At 39.1% G+C, this 21,857-nt stretch overlaps 1 protein-coding gene across 1 annotated transcript in view; it reads left to right on the plus strand.

The window, feature by feature from the left end:
- Positions 1-21,857, plus strand: part of LOC124136412 (voltage-dependent calcium channel subunit alpha-2/delta-3-like) — a 320,630-nt gene that overhangs the window by 119,281 nt on the left and 179,492 nt on the right. Inside the window, exon 2 of the mRNA XM_048401558.1 lies at positions 725-803. Coding sequence (XP_048257515.1) covers positions 725-803 — 79 coding nt within the window. The remainder of the gene's footprint in view (positions 1-724; positions 804-21,857) is intronic.

Here is a 21,857-nt window from a genome sequence, read left to right on the forward strand (position 1 = left end):
ACGCTCGGCATTTAGGGGCTAAAACAAGGACTGGTTGACTCAGAGTCAGTATACCGTGTCTGAGTGGGATATTCATGTTAAACTGTGGCATGGTATCTCAGTGTGCTGGCACTACAAATCGGCATCTGTCTGGACTTGTACAAGCAGCCACACACACACACTCACACATGTGCATGCACGTTGCTATATAAGTGCAATAATCTTGGACGCGATGTTAAACCCCATTTCACCTCACCTCATCTTCACCATATTTTCTATGTAGAGCCAGATTACCTGTAGCTTTAACTGCTTTAAATTTAACATTTGAAACCTCAAACTCCGAGTTCGGTTTCAAGTTAACAGTAACATAGCTCTATGTTGAAAGTATGGCCTTAGTCAGGTCAGGTCAGGCATTCTACCTGTCGGATCCCAAGGATCCCCCAGGTCCTACAGGAAAGATGGGATGCTGCGGATTTATTCTTCCCTGGAATATCGATGTAGTTTTTACTTTAGCAAGAAAACTCAAACTGGTATTCGTAGTTTATGTTGCAAAGATTTTCAGTGAATGATTCGCAATGAATCTGACTGAAAATAATCACACAAAGAGTAAAACACTAAAACATTAAGTTGATAATAAGGTGAAACACTGAATTCAGTTTAATTTATAGTGATGTGCTGTCAGTTTTAATTAGTATCAAATAAATTGTCATTATGATGTTTATAAAAAATTACTTGTATTTTTCAGTGTCCATGAATGGGCGGACCAGTTTACGGCAGATCTTCTGGAACTTGCCGATATCGGCGCTGGTGCTGGCTGCTTGGAGGTAGGCATTTACATGTATTTAACATTCATTGAAAACAAGCTCCTCTCAACTGAAAACACTAGTTCAGTCATTGACCTTGTTATTTTATCACATGGTTCACTTTGATTCTTTACCTGTACACCAGGGTTGATGGTAAAATAAACATAAATAATAAAATTTACAAAATGTCAGATGAAATAAAGATCAATTACAAAATTGTATCAAAAATCAAATGGTCAATTTCCTTCCTAAATATATCTACTTTTGTCATCATTGAAATTTGTCAACAGAATTTGTTGAAAGAAAATAGACTTCAAAATTTGAAAATGTTTTTTTATTCATGAAATGTCTTTTTTGGTGCAGTTTTGAATAAAGTCATTAGAATAAAATGCCATACATCACCTTCTACCTGACACACACAAGGCCAAGGTCATATCCAAGGTCATGTCCCTTATGAAGTATTTTCTTGTCAACAGTTTGTCAACAAATTGTTTCACGTTGTGAAGAGATATGATATTTTGTTGAGAAACTGTTGACGCCAAGTTGAAACCTTGACATTTTGACTCGTTATGACATAGTTACATGGCATAAATATTTTATATTGTTTTGTGCATGAAAAGGCCTTGTGAAGAGTACAAATGTATTCTTGTCTGAAAATGAAGCCGACACCAAGCGTATATATACAACACAATAGGCTGAGCTTATCCGCAATGCATTTGGTGCAATGATATCATGAATACCGTTTGCTGTATGTCAAGCTATACCCACTGGTATATATTAAGCCATACCATGTCAATAACATGTCCCAACTTGTGAAACATGATTTCATTTTCAGCGGATCATTCGAGGATCAACTGTGTTCAGATTGCCAGACATTAGGTCTGGTAACAAGATATGTTTTCTGAACTCATTTCCGTGGGAGAGCAAGTCTGGTCCCTGATATTTGCTTGACATATTTGAGTTCCCCGAACATGAGATTTGTAAGCATTGGCTTGTTGAACCCCAGTTTGACTGACAAGCCACCATTACTTTGTATGCAAAATGTACCAGTATGTTAATTTAGCAATTTAATCAGTATTAAGAGCATGCAATTTTTCTAACCTAGATATTTCTAAAGGCTTTGTTTTTTAATCTGTCAAAATAAGAAGGAAGGTGTTATTGTGCATTTTATTGCAGAATTGGTACTTGTAAACTACTGTGCCAAATGCACACTTAACTGTTGAGGCTTATGCAGGGCTGAACTAATGCTAACAATTGTACATAAATGTATTATTAATAGCATTTAACTTTTTGAAATATATTAACAACAAAAAACGTTCATCTGTAAGAAAACAGTTTACATTACTGTAAACATCTGTGAGAAAATAGATGAAGTCATCAACCTTTACGTATTTTCCTTAATTTTAAAAATACTGTGACATTAAATTGATGGTGTCATACAGTGGTGTCGTGCAAGGTTACAGAGTAATGATGTCATGCTACGAGGTTACAGTTCAGTGATGTCATAGTTTAAAGATGTAGCCTTGATCTCTCATGCCCTTGGGCCATATGCAGTCTGTTGTAAAATGGGATCTGATTCCATGTGTGTGGTGATTACGTTGTATAGTTCATGATTTGGCTTTGAATGTGTGCTTTTCGGTTTTATCAGTTCATACTGGCGATAAACTGGCCAACAATATGTCATTTAATGACTCGACACACAACAGTTGCATTGTGAACACAAAACAATACAACACAAGCTCACATCTTTAAGCAGGCAGTCAGGTAGCCAAGTGATTAAAGCGTTGGCTCATCATGCCGAAGACCTGGGTTCGATTCCTGACATGGGTACAATTTGTGAAGCTCATTTCTGGTGTACCCCGCCGTGATATTGCTGGAATATTGCTAGAAGCGGCGTAAAACCATACTCACTCACTCACTCACATCTTTAAGCATTAGTCCCATCGAGGACATGATTAGCTTCAGAATTACATGGACATTTCTTAATTTCAAAGGAATTATGAAGGAGTAAGGATATTAAAATTATTCAGAACCATGCATAAATATTCACCACAACCATTTTAAGCTGTTGAAATGTTGACCTATTAATTCAGTTTTTGACCTACTGATTATACTGACATGACATGACATTGCATGTCAATAAAGGGGAAAAAAACAAAGAAAAAATTCACATTGCAGTTGCCATTGTGCATCATGTTTTTCTTTCCCTTGATATAACATGTTATCCTATAATGTATAGTGCTATCAATGTGATTAACCCAATCTGATAACTTGGTTTCAGGATCTGATAAATACGAAAATGAGCTAGGTCACCTACAGGAACTACTTTTTGTAAGATCCATACATCGACGCAGTGCCTTCTTGCTGAAGAAACTGCTGTGTAATATTCCCAGTACGTTTGGCTGCAAATTATTTGTCACTGTATTATAATTAGGGCGGTTCACTCAGGCACTGTATTCCAACACGTTTTCTAAAGTTACTTTAGTGAATGAAAATATAACTTACAGGTTTTTTAAATTGTGATTAATCTCCTCCTTTTATGTTCATACTATATATTAAGAATAGAAATATGAACTATGCTCACCAAAGGCATGGTAATACAAGTTTTGGTCCAAATATATAATATTTACGATACAGAAACATGCGTTGTTTTTTTCCTTCACAAAGGCTGAATCACTTTTACAAAAAATGCACTGTGTTTTTGCCCCATGTATCTGAGAGGAAATCTTGGCAAGCCAATATGGAGTATTTTGATTACAACAAGGCAAAGTCTTCACACACAGCTCCAGCTGCTAATGAAGCGAGGTCACAGAAGTATTGGGTGATTTCGTATGTACCAGCATGTGTTGGGGTCGGATGTGTCTGTCTGTGGCTCATGGGAGTTGTTATGTCTGTGTTCTTTGAAGGAGAAAAAAATCTGATTATTTCTTCACCCCAAGCAAGTACACTTCGATCGCTTGTAAAACGCGGATGTTGGTTTAACCTGGTGAAACGGCGACACTGTGAAAATGTTCAGCTGCGGTTATGTTACGAGCCTTGCTACTTATTTGAACTTCACCGGAACCTCTTGACCTGATTAAGAAGTGACCTGATTATGAAATGACCTGATTCAGAAATGAAATCCTTCTTATGGATGCATGCACTTTAATAATAGAACAAGATATTAAATTTATCTTTGGCATACATACACAATGGTTTCTACAGGGAGAATCTTAGACTTGCATCTATCTCCTAAAGAAATATTCCATAATATTTTTATAACATTGGCAACATTGTCACAATTTCAGAACATTATTTTTTTATGAGCTCTGATATTAAATCCTCAACGATATTGATTTGAAACCGATCTGCAGTCTGTGAAAGACAGCGATGCATAGTTGTAGAAAATGAAATCATGGAAGCAAGGGGAGGTTTAATTTCTCCGTTGGCTGGTGCCGATGCTGAGATTCAGGGCAGCATGTCCAATGTCTGACATTCAAGGCTTTATGACTTTGTACTGTTGGCAGAACCTTGAGACTTGGCAAGTGTTCGACATCGGTCAATAACTCAGCACTAAAGTTGGCCAGATTGCCTCCACACCATGGAAAGTAATGTGATGTAGTGTTGTGCTATTTTCAAATTACTATGCTTCATTTCTTGCACATTACACAGCACCAAACCAGCATTGTTGGGCAGGTAGTTGCTGTCTACTTTGGACAAGCTATACTTGTTCATTATATTCTGAGATTGCTTTATACACCAGTGCTTGACAATGTTTCTTATGTTTTATTACTTTACGCCACTCTGTACAATTAGTTTCATGCCATTTAGCCTCACTCTGAAAACCCCATATCCTCCCTACCCCCGTTACCCTATATCCTATACCTCATCCTTGACCTAATTCCCACGTCCTTGACCTCATTCCCACATCCTGACCTCATTCCCACATCCTGACCTCATTTCCACATCCATGACCTCAGTTCCATATCCTGACCTCATTTCCACATCTTTTACCTCATACCCACATCCTTGACCTCATACCCACATCATTGACCTCATTCCCACCCATGACCTCATACCCACCATGGGCTTCATACCCATCCATGTCCTCATTCCTGCCCATGACCTCATATCTACCCAGGACTTCATACCCACCCAGGACTTCATACCCATCCATGACCTTATACTCACCACGGCCCCTACCCTCCTCAAACCTCATACCAACCCCTACTCTCACCCCCACTTTCCTATACCATATCCATGACCTCATAAACACCCCTGCCCTGGCCCACTCCCTCAGACCTATGCCCACAATGACCTCATACCTGACCCCAAGAACCCATTCCAATCATTGCTTTTATGTTACCCAAAACTGACATCCTTTTTTCATTTCTATCTTAAATAACATTCTTAAACTTTTTACCTTTTGTTCCTTTTTGTAAAGCAACATGTCAAATAAACATTAGTTTGTTTCTCAGGCATCATATATCCTTGAATGAATACATTTGAGAATGAAAATATCATGGTCTATATATTTCGGTTCAATTCCAAAATGGATGTTTTCACTCGACCTACTGAGAGTCACGACAAAAGACCTACAATGCTTCAAATTCTTTGAAATGATCCTTCACAGAACCATCAGTGCTAGAGCTCTTTGTTAGTGGTTGCTCAGGATCTGTTCACAATCTGTTTACGATCTGTTCACAATCATGTGACCTGGCTGGGATATCTGGGGCAATGATGATACTCCATTGACAAATCTACAAGGATGCCACTTACAGCATCAGAAGATGCCTTAGCCAGCTTCCTCAACACTTAACATCCCTTAGAGACAATCGTAGCACAGCTGAGCAGTGGTGGAGTCTGCAGATTACCGCCATCAGATCTGATACGTCTTTCATCATGGTTGCAGTATACACACTAACCTCACATTGGTCAGCATAGGATCACATAGACCAAAGTCTTTCACTGTAGAATCCTACATTAGCTTGATACGTCAAGTAGTGAATCAGCCGGTCCAGCTGATTATAAGTGACAACTCGAATCACACGTTTTCGTTCGCTCGCCTATAATTATTGGATCACAGCGGTCTTATTCATACTGCCGAATCTTTATATTCCTTTGTACAATCAATGAAGATTTGGCAGAAGTGAAGCTTTCCTGAGGACAATGATATGAAAATTTGGTAAAATTGATGCATTTTTTTATGACGAAGAAATCTATTTGATTTGAAATTGCAGGAGTTTGTCATTAATGGCGACCTTCAAAGGGAGGTGTCACAAATACTTTATATCATTGTTAAGATCCTTCTACTTTTAATGTTGAAATATGACAAAAGGAATATGTCATTTTAGGGAATATTGGAATGTTATTAACCATATTTTTTGCATGTTGAAATAATTAATCTCGTTTGAACAAAAATTGTGAAAGAGCTTTTTGCTATTGAACATGGCTTTCAAACATTTCTCTTGTCTGTAAATGACAGTGAGAAATGATTGTAATCTGTTTCATTTACAGTTTAGCAAAAGAAATTTTTATTTGTTTAACAGTGGGAGACCAGTAGCCCAATACATTATCACAAGGGTAAGGCATATTTTTACAGGGCTCGTTTTATGGTTTACTTTCGGACTGCCCAAATGCAGGGATGAGAATGTATATTTTCCTTTTTATCTGAAACATCTTTGCAATGGATCGTGGTCCATAATTTGGGGGTGTTTATGGGGGAAGCCATCATATTTTAACAAATTTGTGGTCACTAAAATTTGTGAAAATCTTGTGGATCTGTGGAAGATTAGTTTTTGAGTGAAAAAGTAATTTTTAAAAATAGGTTAATAAATAAGAGGTAGGTTTACTAACACTGCACACATGTCAACATATTCACGAAACTTTTTGAAGAACGCCAAACTGTCCGTTTCATTTCATTTTTTTTCGATATGTGGACAAGGACTTTCACACAAAAGTCAGTAAATATAAATCATCAACACAAGAAGACAAGCAGTCTTCATCACCCGTAGACACTGATTCCACTGGGCTTAAGATTCAAAATAGTGGTGTTCACGAAAAGCGCAAGCATTCCTGCCCTAACAGTAGCACCCACCTCTCACACAATTTGTATAAAAAGTAAGTGTGTATTTGTTTCCTGACAGCACATAGCAGTGAGTGAGTATGGTTTTATGCCGCTTTTAGCAATATTCCAGCAATATCATGGCGGGGGACACCAGAAATGGGCTTCTCACATTGTTCCCATATCAGGAATTGAACCCGGGTCTTCGGCGTGACGAGCGAATGCTTTAACCACCAGGCTACCCGACCGCCCCGCACACAGCGGTACTCCTGCCATATGCACAGTCAAGTGATGGACCAGAATATTCAGTGACAGGATAGCGAATTTACTGATTTAATTGAAACTAAAAACAGTATGTTAATTTTGAATTATATCTGTTGTGTACAAGTGCACAGATTTTGCACTTTAAGTAAAGAATTTGTTTTATAAAAAAATAACCATGAAATAAGTATGTGAGGTCAAAGAAGTCTACAAGATGACCATGAAAGCAAGTGGAATGTTCTCTTTTAGAAGGTCTTTCCTTATATACTGGCACTGATGGTCTCAGATGTAAGTCAATGTTTCTCTGACTTAAGATTCAATTGCATGCAATGTGAACCAATGTCAGTTTATCGACTCCTTGATTTTGGTATGCAGAAAATATCATCTAACCCCACTCTCCCATGTGGTGAAGGTACAGCACAATGCTACATGCTTCTCGGATGTTCGAGATCTGAATTCCATGTGTTGAGCCTGTGGAGAACAATAATTAAGGCCTCGTTCAGAGGGCAGCACTTGCTGATTACAGTATAGCCCACTTCTGTGACCTTGCCGTGGATGATAAGCTTTCCCTATGGGCAGGAGAGTCATCAGAGAGTTGGTGTGGGAGGATGGTGTAGAGACAATGAAACAGCAGGGTATTTAAAGGATTTGACTTGTCAAGCAGTTGGTCAGATCTGACCTTTGGTCATCCAGGTGGTTTAGGTCAAGCTGGACATTGGGCCGTTCCAGGCTCTGTTTCATGTAGAGATATTAGGGATAAGACAAGTGGATGTTTTTGTCTTAGTATTGAAGTTGTGGAATGGCCTAAGAACAGTATGAGTCATACAGATCTTGGGGTAAAAGGACATTACTTGTCAGGAGAGAGTATGGTTTAGGGGAAGTGAAATGGTCAAATGTCGCATTCAAGATTATTGCACTTAAATTGCGGTGTGTGTGTGCGTGTGTGTGCGTGTGCGTGTGCGTGTGGGTGTGTGTGTGTGTGTGTGTCTGTGTCTGTGTCTGTGTGTCTCTGTGTGTGTCTGCTTATACCAGTCCGGACTGATTTGTGTGTGTGTCTGTGTCTGTGTGTGTGTGTCTGTGTGTCTATGTGTGTGGCTGCTTATACTAGTCCGGACTGATTTGTGTGTATGTGTGTGTCTGTGTCTGTGTGTCTGTGTTTGTCTGTGTGTGTGTCTGTGTCTGTGTTTGTCTGTGTGTGTGTCTGTGTCTGTGTGTGCTGCTGCTTATACTAGTCCGGACTGATTCTGGTTTAAAGTGCTGACTGACTGAGATGACATGCAGGAGATTAACATGGACACCCCACTCAGACACAGTATCCTGATGACATGCAGGAGATTAACATGGACACCCCACTCAGACACAGTATCCTGATGACATGCAGGAGATTAACATGGACACCCCACTCAGACACAGTATCCTGACTCTGAGACAACTGGGGGCATGGTCGGCCCAGTCATCTAAGGCCTTGCGATTTGCTGTATGGTTGAGCCATTTGGGCACGCTGAGCCATGTGGGTTCACCTCGATTGTATTTCTAGGTTTGTCAGCACCATACCCGTGCTTGTGGATTTTTACTGAAGTGGTAAATGTCTAAGACCTGCCTAACTTTGGTCTTTCCTCCCACATTAAACTGACACGCTGTGATATAACTGGAATACTGTAAAAAGCGGTGTTGAACTCCACTCACTTACTCACTCACTGAGACAACTAGTCTATGTTAAAGTATTGAGGTTACAATAGTCATAGTGCTTTCCTCAGTGTTATGGTTATGGTAACTCTGTGACAGAAATGGGAGTTACAACATTTGTAGTGGAAAAATCACTTTACCGAAACATGGTGATAGCACTGTCCCTTAGGTTGTGTATTCTTCTGATATATATACTCACCACCAAAACACAAACCATAGAAACATATAGAGAAGTATGTGTGTTAAGAAGAGATGTTTTCAATGTATGCACTTAATGACAAAACTAACAATCAGTCAAGTTTTATAACAGCTAGTGTTTTTATTCTTATCACGATATGCTGCATGTGACTTCCAAACTTTACACGCTAATCCTGCACGAGACAAATGGTGCATCTTGTGTCATAGATCTATGACGCCACATGTGATGCATTCACATAACATAACAGTATGTTTGTTTGTGCATCGAATCAATCTAATATCTCTTGAATATGAGTAAATTCTTCATATATTAATCAACATGTATGTTATTTGCATTTCCTTGACGATGACTATACAATCCACATCCTTTGTCAGATATTAAGCTGGGATGCTGCATAATGCGATTGGATATGTTGTATTTGTTGGTTAACAACACAGGCCAATATACCAGCTTACTGGTAATAATTAAATAATTGAGTCTGGACAAGACAATCCTGTGATTGACAGAATGAGCATCGATCAATGCAATACGATGACATGCATCAAGCCAAGGAGCCTGCCTCTAGATACATTTAGTCACCTCCGCCACCAAGCTGCTGGAGACCTATGTCCTTACCCAGAATCCCTACAGATGTGAGGTGAGGTGAGGTGAAATTGGGTTTTAACGTTGCGTCCAAGATTATTGCGCTTATATAGCGACGTGCATGCACGTGTATGTGTGTGTGTGTGGCTGCTTGTACTAGTCCAGACTGATGCCGATTTATAGTGCTAGCTCACTGAGATATACCATGCCGCAGTTTAACATGAATACCCCACTCAGACACAGTATACTGACTCCGAGCCGACCAGTCCTTGTTTTAGCCCCTTAATGCCGAGCGCCAGACAGGGTAACAACAAGTACCATCTTTTAACGTCTTTTGGTATGATGCGGCCGGGGATCGAACCCCGGACCTTCCGCTCTCCGGGCGGACGCTCTACCACTAGACCACGGAGGTGGTCTCCTACAGATGTGATGTAATATGAGCCGCAGAAATGTCACTTAAATAGCTGGCATTTGTGCACTGGTTGAAGACATGGACCAGAGGTCTGCTTAAGATTAACATTGACGAGTGATAGTGCCACACCAACACATGAAGCTGAACTTAATCTACTAAAGGTTCTTTCTTCAAGCTTATTGTCCAGCTTCTGAGAAGCCTTGAGGTGCCAGTTTCCGATGGCGGTGTTAAACCTGGTCGCATGACATGGGTATATTCTATATATGGCTGGGATGCTTTTAGATTGAAGAGTGTTGTCTGTGTTTGTTTTTGGTTGTGTTTGATGTGTATCATTATGTTGATGTGAAACTATTTATTCTAACATTTAACATTGTTGATGTGCAAAAGCAGTTCAGGGTACTTTGGGCCATTGCAGTTACTCTATGGGTTAGATATAATCATACAGTTTCAGTAATCATGCCAGGATTATAGGACCATGATACTTCAATATTCCTGTTTTCCTGCAGAACTGTGTCTGTTGATGTAGGTTTGGATCATATGTCAAAATGGCTTCAATATTACGGTTTTCCCCAGAGAGCTGTGTCTGTTGATGTAGGTTTGGATCATATGTCAAAATGGCTTCAATATTACGGTTTTCCCAGAGAGCTGTGTCTGTTGATGTAGGTTTGGATCATATGTCAAAATGGCTTCAATATTCCTGTTTTCCCACAGAGCTGTACACGTGTCTATTGATGTAGGTAATTAGGATCATATGTTAGTAATGTGTCCAACATTCCTGTATCCATTTTTAAATTTACCAAGTTGTAAAGGCTGCATGGTGCTAAAACTGGTTTTAACTACAAGTTGTATAGATGGGTACCAGATGGGATTGTTATTGGTGTAAGTCCCACTCAGTAGATGGGTACCAGATAGTTTAAACAGTTGTTAGGTGTAGGTTCCTAGAGTCAGTACACTCAGTAGATGGGTACCAGATAGTTTCTACAGTTGTTGGGATGACATTCCAGTTGCCTAAGTGGGTACCAGGTGGGAATGTTCCTGGTGTCAGTCCACTCAATAAATGGGTGTCAGTCCACTCAATAAATGGGTACCAGATAGTTTCTACAGTTGTTGGGATGACATTCCAGTTGCCTAAGTGGGTACCAGGTGGGAATGTTCCTGGTGTCAGTCCACTCAATAAATGGGTACCAGATAGTTTCTACAGTTGTTGGGATGACATTCCAGTTGCCTAAGTGGGTACCAGGTGGGAATGTTCCTGGTGTCAGTCCACTCAATAAATAGGTGTCAGTCCACTCAATAAATGGGTACCAGATAGTTTCTACAGTTGTTGGGATGACATTCCAGTTGTATTAGTGGGTACCAGGTGGGAATGTTCCCGGTGTCAGATACTCATCTAGATGGGTAGCCATGAGAACAATGACCTTGGGCCAGGAAGGTCATGCAGCACTCCATCATGTCACAATGGTGGTACAACACTGTTAAAACAGCTGCAGACACTCCATCCAATCGGCACCTTTCACACAGACATCTACTGCATCCGTAAACCAGCACTAATTCCAACATAAGGATTTAAGGACTTTTTTGGATTTCTACTCTCCAGCTTTTAAGTCTCCATTGTCATTCATGTAATGCAAAACAAAAGCTTTTAGAGATATTTGCATGTGTAAGTGTGGTGTCATTGTCGCTAATGGTGACTCGTAGACAAGCAAGAGCCCTCCAGATGTCGAAACTAGGATCTTGCAGGTCAACTCCGATGCTTTACTGTCAAAGTGCTGTCTGGTCGTGGCAATACCACAGCCCTCCAGATCAGGGGGACAACTCAATAGATGCAAGATGAATGAGTTGAAATACACACAAACACCAAAGAACCCTTTTTTCTATTGCAAATTGGGAATAAATGAGACCATACACTGTTGAAATGTCACTGCTTTGATTTGTTTGGATACTGAATAATTGATTTGGAATTGGTATGCCAGTTCCGATTCAACTATGTTGATCATTATTCATCGTTTAAGGAGCCCTGACAGATATTAAATGGGGGATCGATTTAGTTAAATGATTTTCAAATACTGTAAACTGTAAATTCCTTCTTCGTTGCTGGAGGATTTGTTTTTTTTACTAGAAAGCCTCTGAAAATGTCCTTTGATTTTTCCTTAAGCTGGTAAAAGCTAATGCTGTACGTCTTGCGTCTAGGTAAATATTTCATTTAGGGGGAAGCACATGTCAGTGATGGTGTTTAGGGGTCACATAAAACGAGTTTATGTGGGATGAAGTTGCACATGAAGAACTGACTCTCCCTGCTCTGAGATTAAGTTATTTTGGTGTTTAGAACACACAGTAGAAGTATATGCAACATTTGTTGTTTTTATTGTGTACAACATTACAAGCAAGTATTGTGTGCAGCCTCATGAGCTACTGTACCTGCCAAAGTTTTGTGTAATACATCACGTGCAAGTATTGTGTGCAGCCTCATGAGCTACTGTACCTGCCAAAGTTTTGTGTAATACATCATGTGCAAGTATTGTGTACAGCCTCATGAGCTACTGTACCTGCCAAAGTTTTGTGTAATACATCATGTGCAAGTATTGTGTGCAGCCTCATGAGCTACTGTACCTGCCAAAGTTTTGTGTAATACATCATGTGCAAGTATTGTGTGCAGCCTCATGAGCTACTGTACCTGCCAAAGTTTTGTGTAATACATCATGTGCAAGTATTGTGTACAGCCTCATGAGCTGCTGTACCTGCCAAAGTTTTGTGTAATACATCATGTGCAAGTATTGTGTGCAGCCTCATGAGCTACTGTACCTGCCAAAGTTTTGTGTAATACATCATGTGCAAGTATTGTGTGCAGCCTCATGAGCTACTGTACCTGCCAAAGTTTTGTGTAATACATCATGTGCAAGTATTGTGTACAGCCTCATGAGCTACTGTACCTGCCAAATTTTTGTGTAATACATCACGTGCAAGTATTGTGTACAGCCTCATGAGCTACTGTACCTGCCAAAGTTTTGTGTAATACATCACGTGCAAGTATTGTGTGCAGCCTCATGAGCTACTGTACCTGCCAAAGTTTTGTGTAATACATCATGTGCAAGTATTGTGTGCAGCCTCATGAGCTACTGTACCTGCCAAAGTTTTGTGTAATACATCATGTGCAAGTATTGTGTACAGCCTCATGAGCTACTGTACCTGCCAAAGTTTTGTGTAATACATCACGTGCAAGTATTGTGTACAGCCTCATGAGCTACTGTACCTGCCAAAGTTTTGTGTAATACATCATGTGCAAGTATTGTGTGCAGCCTCATGAGCTACTGTACCTGCCAAAGTTTTGTGTAATACATCATGTGCAAGTATTGTGTACAGCCTCATGAGCTACTGTACCTGCCAAAGTTTTGTGTAATACATCACGTGCAAGTATTGTGTGCAGCCTCATGAGCTACTGTACCTGCCAATGTTTTGTGTAATACATCATGTGCAAGTATTGTGTGCAAGCGATCAAGCGATATCTACAGTGTCAAGCAATATCTGTACTGTAGATATCACTGCAATGAAATTGCATCACAATGCTTTGCAGACCATTGTGACGTCATTGGTTACCATGACATCACAATCAAATGACATCACTAATGGCTCTGCTACTGAAGCTGTTAGCAGTACTTTTTACACTTAAGACACTGCTTATTACTTTCTACAAACTTAAAAAGTTGGAAGAATGATGTTGGATGATAAATAAAATTTCACCCTCGTGTCTTTTGATATCAGATATATCAACACTCGTTGATAAAAGTGGAAAAAAATCCTCGGCAAGCCTCGGAGTTTTCCCACTTTTATCAACTCGTGTTGATATATTTGATATCAAAAGACACGAGGGTGAGATACTCTATTTACCAGTATTGTATACAGTATCAAACGCAAGTATTTTGTACAACATCATGTGCCAGTATTTTTGTGCAATAATGACATACCAGTATTATGTGGAATATCATGTGCAGATATTGTGTGCAACATTATTAGCCAGTATTCTGTACAACATTGTTTACCAGTATTGTATGCAAACTTATCAAATATTGTGTGCACTGTTTGTGGAATATTAATCCTAGTTGTGGGTTGGTTGGTTTGTTGTTTAAGGCCGCACTCAGCAATATTCAAGCTTTATGACGGCGGTCTGTAAATAATCGAGTCTGGACCAGAAAATACAGTGATTGATATCATGAGCATCGGTCCATGCAACTGGGATCAATGACATGCATAAAAAAGTCGGCGAGTCTGACCACCCGATCCCGTTAGTCGCCTCTTACGACAAGCAAAGTCGCCTTTAGGCAAGCATAGGATGCTGAAGACCTATTCTAACCCGGATCTTCACAGGTCATTAATCCTAGTATTAAATGCAACAGTCTTTTGTACTTTATGCAACATCATAATCAATATACTCAATCATTCAGTATCCAAAGAGATTGTGTGAAAAATTATGTCTGTAAGTATCTTTGGTAATTATGCCTACCATAATGTCTTGCAACCATATGCAACATTTTTACAGTAGTATCCAAATTACAATATTATACCAGTATTCGGTCAAAATGCAATACTACAAATCATTTCTTTGTTCACATCAGTCATGGTTCCATGTTAAACCCAGCACAGAAGCATTTCTTAAACCTTCAATGATTTCAATGTCACAGCATAGTAAAGTACTTCAAAAATTAATCTCCTAAGACAATATTATCTGATCCATGAACTTGGCAGCAGTTTTATCACACACCACTCTGGTCACTGATACTCTTGAGAGGCCAAATTTGCATCTTGGTGTCCAGTTGTTGGCAAATAGTCAACCATCTGGTCATAAGTGGATGGACAGTCACGTCCAGTCAAATCAATTAGAGGCAGATGATGCTTTTAAAGCTAATTATTCAAAGAAGTCATCAGAATGATTGTTCGTTTACTTCATTTGTTGCCTAGCAACGTACAGGAAGTATGTCCACTCCTGACATTGGCTCCGAGTCTGGGGAATTCCTTGTGCAAAATGGTCGGTCAGAACTGTGCCAGGGGTAGACAAGACATCAATTGATCCCTTTTGGGACAACAGCTCATCGTCCTATGATGAGAATGGACCGCTGTGGGCAGTGATAGTTTGCCATGTTTAACATCATTACTGTAATAAAGAGAAGGCAAACATAGAGGCTGTCATTGCAGACTCCCGCCAGTCATTTGGTCAAGGAGACAAGCACTTTATGGTTTGAATGGGATTAATTAGGAGAGTTGAACAGTGCAATTATGCTCTGTTGAACTTGCTGAATGGCTGGAGGTTGCTTGTGTGGCCCTCTTAATGGTTATTACACACTGACCAAAGGTCCATGTAATCATGTGTCTATATTGCCTTGCCGTACATGGCCCCTCTTCATGGACTAAATGCTCTTTTGAACATTCCTTTACCCCTTTGTATTGTCTATATTACCTGATTTCCACACTCCATAGACTGAATGTCCATTTGAACATTCCTACACCCCTTTGTGTTGTCTTTATTAACTGATTTCCACACTCCATAGACTGAATGTCCATTTGAACATTCCTACACCCCTTTGTATTGTCTATATTTCCCGATGTCCACACTCCATTGACTAATTATATATAAATACCCATTTGAACATTCCTACACCCCTTTGTATTGTCTATATTTCCCGATGTCCACACTCCATTGACTAAATACCCATTTGAACATTCCTACACCCCTTTGTATTGTCTATATTTCCTGATGATCACGCTCCATAGACTGAATGTCCATTTGAACATTCCTACACCCCTTTGTATTGTCTATATTACCTGATTTCCACACTCCATAGACTGAATGTCCATTTGAACATTCCTACACCCCTTTGTGTTGTCTTTATTAACTGATTTCCACACTCCATAGACTGAATGTCCATTTGAACATTCCTACACCCGTTTGTATTGTCTATATTACCTGATGTCCACACTCCATTGACTAAATACCCATTTGAACATTCCTACACCCCTTTGTATTGTCTATATTTCTTAATGACCACCCTCCATGGACTAAATACCCATTTGAACATTCCTACACCCCTTTGTATTGTCTATATTACCTGATGATCACCCTCCATTGACTAAATACCCATTTGAACATTCCTACACCCCTTTGTATTGTCTATATTACCTGATGATCACACTCCATTGACTAAATACCCATTTGAACATTCCTACACCCCTTTGTATTGTCTATATTTCCTGATGATCACACTCCATTGACTAAATACCCATTTGAACATTCCTACACCCCTTTGTATTGTCTATATTTCTTAATGACCACCCTCCATGGACTAAATACCCATTTGAACGTTCCTACACCCCTTTGTCTTGTTCATATTTGAACAACACAACAACAAAAAACAAAGAAAATTGGTAATACTGACTGAACAGTTACTGTAATAATAATATCCCCACTGTCCTTTTGTTTTGTTTTGGCTGCTTTTGACAGTATTTCAGTTATGATCAACCCTACTGTGTCAGATTAATGTGGAAGGAATTCCTGAAGTGATGTTGGTCTTAGACATTTACCACTTTGGTGAAACCCATGAGCACAGGTACTGTACATGTGTCAGATTAATGTGGAAGGAATTCCCAAAGTGATGTTGGTCTTAGACATTTACCACTTTGTGAAACCCATGAGCACAGGTATGGTGGTGACAAACCTTGAAAGATAATCAGGGCCAATCTGGAATTCGAAGCCATGATCACAGGTTTCTGGCAGGCCTAATGGAACGAACTCTGTACAAAGAATTGTGTCACCCTAGACAGCTGGCCACCTATAGCCATCACTTTGGTAATACAGCAGTGTCTCCTCCTGGGTAGGGGACCGCCTCCGTGGTCTAGTGGTAGAGCGTCCGCCTGGAGAGCGGAAGGTCCGGGATTCGATCCCCGGCCCTGTCATACCAAAAGACGTTAAAAGATGGTACTGGTTGTTACCCTGTCTGGCGCTCGGCATTAAAGGGCTAAAACAAGGACTGGTCGGCTTGGAGTCAGTATACTGTGTCTGATTGGGGTATTCATGTTAAACTTCGGCATGGTATCTCGGTGAGCTAGCACTATAAATCAGCATCAGTCCGGACTGGTACAAGCAGCCACACACACACACGTACATGCACGTCGCTATATAAGTGCAATAATCTTGGACGCGATGTTAAACCCCAATTCACTTCACTTCACTCCTCCAGGGTAGGACGTTGCCGACTAAATAATGAATCATTCTGTGTCTAATAACAGGTGAAAATAGAGTTAGCTTAAAATAAATATAAGAATATGAAAATCTCTGAAAATAAAATTACCAGTGCTTGATATTGGCTGATTTAGCCAGACAGTTGTTGTACCCATAATGCACTGGGACAGTTCCAGGATGATTCATGGGCATTGCTATTTTGACAGTAATGGCATCTTTTCTGAAGGTTAAAAAACACATTCCAAACATTCATTCCAGCAATAATTCGTCTCAGACGTCTGAAAATTGATTTTCCTTGAACGATTATGTCGGGTAAATATTTCTGTGGCTAAACAAGTTTTGTATGATGTTTTATGAAACTGAATGACTTGTGTAATCACATATCATGAAGGCTAAATTTCCAAAAACAGATTCACATTAAATATCCAATTAGAATATATTCATCATTAACTTTTTATTAATATTAAATACCAATCTTACGAAACATGATGTTTGTGTTAAAAATTTGATAAATGCTCATTTAGAAAATATTTTTAATTTTTTTTTATGCTTCTTATATTATCTGTAGAATGGAGGAAGGTTTTGCAACATTTCCCAACATGCCTTGCTCAAAATGTCAGTGTTAGAGCCATAAGTCTGTATAATTGCACAGTATGGTCATGTAATGTTTTCTGTGTAATCTAATGGTGAAATACCGCATTTTGGACTAGTTTCTTGGCACCAAATGGATTCAGCATTATTTAGGGTGTACAGAACCCCTCTTATTTTGAATTCATCCATCATTCCCTGTGTTCAACCATCTGCTTTTGTTTGCTGCTCGGTCGTGTTTGCTTGATGAGCCTTGAAATCGGACCTAAATTGTTTTGTTGCATCAACTCAGGAACTGGTTATGATGGTATAAACAACATATTGTCAAGTCGGCGTCTTCAGGGGGGCGGATATTGGCCTTAATGGTTATTTAGAACGTTATTGAAGAACTTGGAGAGTTATTGAGTGAGAGGCTGTCATTGGTGTTTGAAGTCGTTGTCATCACCAAGAATATTGCATGTCATCGTGACATCTTTTTTGTTATTGCAGCAGAGTTGTTCACAAAATTATCATTATCATGTTCACATAATAATTCCTGTTGTCATGTTCACAACATTATCATCATGTTCACAAAATAATCATCATTATCATCATGTTCACAAAATTATCATTCATCACTATCATCGTGTTCACAAAATTACCATAAAATGTTCATGTCTTGTCATCGTCATCCATATCATGAGTGGTTCAATCATACCATTTTGATGATTATTATTGATAATGACACTAATAAGATGAATAATCAATCATAATTATCATTATTAGTTCCATGAAATGTGTCAGCAGGTGTCATTATCACCAGGAAATCTTGCTATTTACATTACAATCAATACTGTCAAATGAATTTTCGCCTTGGATCAATATGGCCATCGTAGAAACCATCTTGAAACTGCTTTGAAGAGAACTCACCTCACAGCTGAATATTTTCTGAATTCAATCTGTCATTAAAAGTACGTAAGTTTGTACAAAATGGATTTAAAAAAACGGTCAATGTTGTTTCTTCCAAAGTTGACAATCCATTATGGTAGGCTCTTGTACAATTTCGCAAACCATTATGTTTCACCCTTGTAAAACTTTATTTCACGAACTAAGCTTAATAACCAATTTGGGCTAAAAGCACATACCAGTATTTAGACATTTTGTTCTCCTGACCAAAATAAAATCAATGTACATAAGCCGATCTAGAAGAGAGGTGGTGGGGTGGGTAGGGGTGTCAAATGTAGTATGGTGGGGGTGTGGTAGGTGTGTTCGGGGGAGGGGTGTGTGTGTGGTCAAATGTGCTATGTTGTAGGCAGTAAAATGATCTGAGAGAGGACTTTGATATTTTGGACCACTCCCCTTCATAAATTCTGGCTCCACCCTTGGCGTTAATGTTTCATCGGGCACTGTTTACATTAATTGTTTCTGGCATTCAAGAATTTGTTTACTTTTTAAGAAATGAATGAAGTGTGGTAGTTGTTTATCGTTTTATTTTTTATTGAACGATAAACAACGACCATGAGGCATTTATTTTTTATATGAGACGTCGACATTATGTGAAGCCTCTTTAAAGATGTTGATAAAATGTACAAGCTTTCAAAATATTAACCCCTATTCAAATAATGATGACTCCCTCCACAGAATCCCACCTTGGCAATTTTGGACAAGTCCCTTTTATGCACAGGTGGGTATTTCCCACATATCCTCACAGTCCTCAAGTTGATTACCTGTACTGTTTCTCCCAATATATTGTCATATCTCTCCCGCTTTTGGATGTGATTGTTCAGCCATCACATTTATCTGCATTGCCCAGCTACATCCATGGGGAACAACTCACAAGACACTCTTCCCTCTCAAAAATAACGTTGTCAAACACACGACGTCATCAAGGTGCAAGTGCATGTTCGAATCTCCAGAAATGATGTCATGATAGAACAATGTTTTATCGTGAAGTAAACCATGCTTTGTTCTTCATTGTTCTTTGTGATTTATCGCGTAGCTATCTTATGTATGTATCTTAGGTCCAACGGCTATTCTAAAATGACTGCATCAAGAGAGAACTAATTTCAAATATCTGGTGATGTCAGAACATACATATAACATTAATATCACATGCAGTCATACAAATCTGAACAGATTCGTAATCACCAATTTCACTGGGTAATTTCCAGGTAGATACTTCACCTTTATTATAGTAATTAGGATACAATAAAGCATTCATATGATGTTTGGGTTTTTACAAAAAAATTATTTGATATCTGACGAGACACACCAATGAGTGAGTGAGTATGGTTTTACGCCGCTTTTAGCAATATTCCAGCAGTAACACTATGGGGAACACCAGAAATGAGCTTCACACATTGTACCCATGTGGGGAATCGAGCCCGGGTCTTCAGCATGACAAGTGAATGCCTTAACCACTAGGCTAGCTCAACGCCCCGACACGCCAGTGACCCAATCCTGATGGTGAAAAAAATCGTGTATGTTTTGTGCTGATTCACATATCGATGCATTTGCTGATATATTAGTTACTCTAAATCAAGTTAATGCTTTATAATGTTTACACAGTCAGTTGGGGGTATGACTGAACTTTCATAGTGTGAAATTTGAAAATTGTTTGTTTTACCATTGTCATGTTACGTCATTTTTAGACGAACGCATGCAGTTTCACAACACCACTCTCAAATAGACTCTCCACAGCAATAGTACACTGGCTAGTTATATGTGGCAGCCAGAGGGTTAATAGCTAGTATTAGTCATCACAATTAAGTAGAAGACTTATGACATAAAAATAGCAAACCCCAATGAAAAACCAAAAACCATGTCACTTAAAGATTAAGGCATTCATTTATTTTACATTTGTGAAGATGTGCCTCTTCATATTGAGTGGCATTGATGAAAATTCCAAATACTTTAGAAAACATGTTGACTTAACCTTTAATATCTTATGAATCTATGAGGCTTAAATGTATTTAGGAAAATGACTTCTGAAACTTTCAGCCCTGCATTTAAGCTCTAGTCTATGTCTTGAAAGTAATTTGAATAGCTAGTGGACCTGCTTTGCTGAATTAACATGAACAGGCCATTAGCTAAATATTGTGAATAGGCCATAGCCCTGTATTTCAATACTAATATGGAAAGAAGTCTTTGACGAGCTTTATGAAGAGACCAAGGTATCTACCTACCCAGCATGTACTTTCCTGTGCTTTAAACCTATCTTTGACTACAAATGGGCATCTTGATTGTCATATGTTAGCATGGTATGCTATAATATCGCGGTAGTTAATTTATAATGGATTGTAATGGCAAATGCTTACTAACACATTAAATATGTTATATGCAAAATGTTTCTTTTTTTTTGTTCAACTTTTATGACACATCAATTAGGATTAATTGATGCTGATTTTCTTCACTGAGTTTGGTAAACAAAGTACCTGTCATAAGCAGCTCAAGCCTGGGCAACTCTATATTATCGCGATATCACTATTTTGTGGTGTGGATTATGTGGTTTACATCACTTCCTGTTTTGGATTATCAGTATTCATATGACCTCTTTTGGGTCAAGGATGTCATCCAAACAAGTGGATTATTTTCTAACCAGTTTTGATTGGAGGTAGGGGTAATTCCACTTCAAAAACATTCCATCAACTATCATAAAAAAGTTGTATACTTACGAGTAGCTGTGACATACTGCAACAAGTCCTGTATTCGATCATGCGATGAAATATCGTGCTTAGATTTACATAAATACACAGTAATCAGGGGACGTGGATTACGAGATTTACCGATAATATAGAGCCAGTGATTATATAGAGACATACTTTATATTATTACCATAGTCAGTTCTTGTTATGACACCCATCCCCATCACTACACATTCATTGTACTTAATTGGCTTCCAGTCCATTGGCGCCCTCCGTGGTCTAGTGGTAGAGCGTCCGCCTGGAGAGTGGAAGGTCCGGGGTTCGATGCCCGCCCGCGTCATACCAAAAGACGTTAAAAGATGGTTCTTGTTGTTACCCTGTCTGGCGCTCGGCATTAAGGGGCTAAAACAAGGACTGGTCGGCTCGGAGTCAGTATACTGTGTCTGAGTGGGG

Source organism: Haliotis rufescens, unplaced genomic scaffold, assembly GCF_023055435.1.
Source record: "Haliotis rufescens isolate VD_foot unplaced genomic scaffold, xgHalRufe1.0.p SCAF_22, whole genome shotgun sequence".
NCBI lineage: Eukaryota > Metazoa > Mollusca > Gastropoda > Lepetellida > Haliotidae > Haliotis > Haliotis rufescens.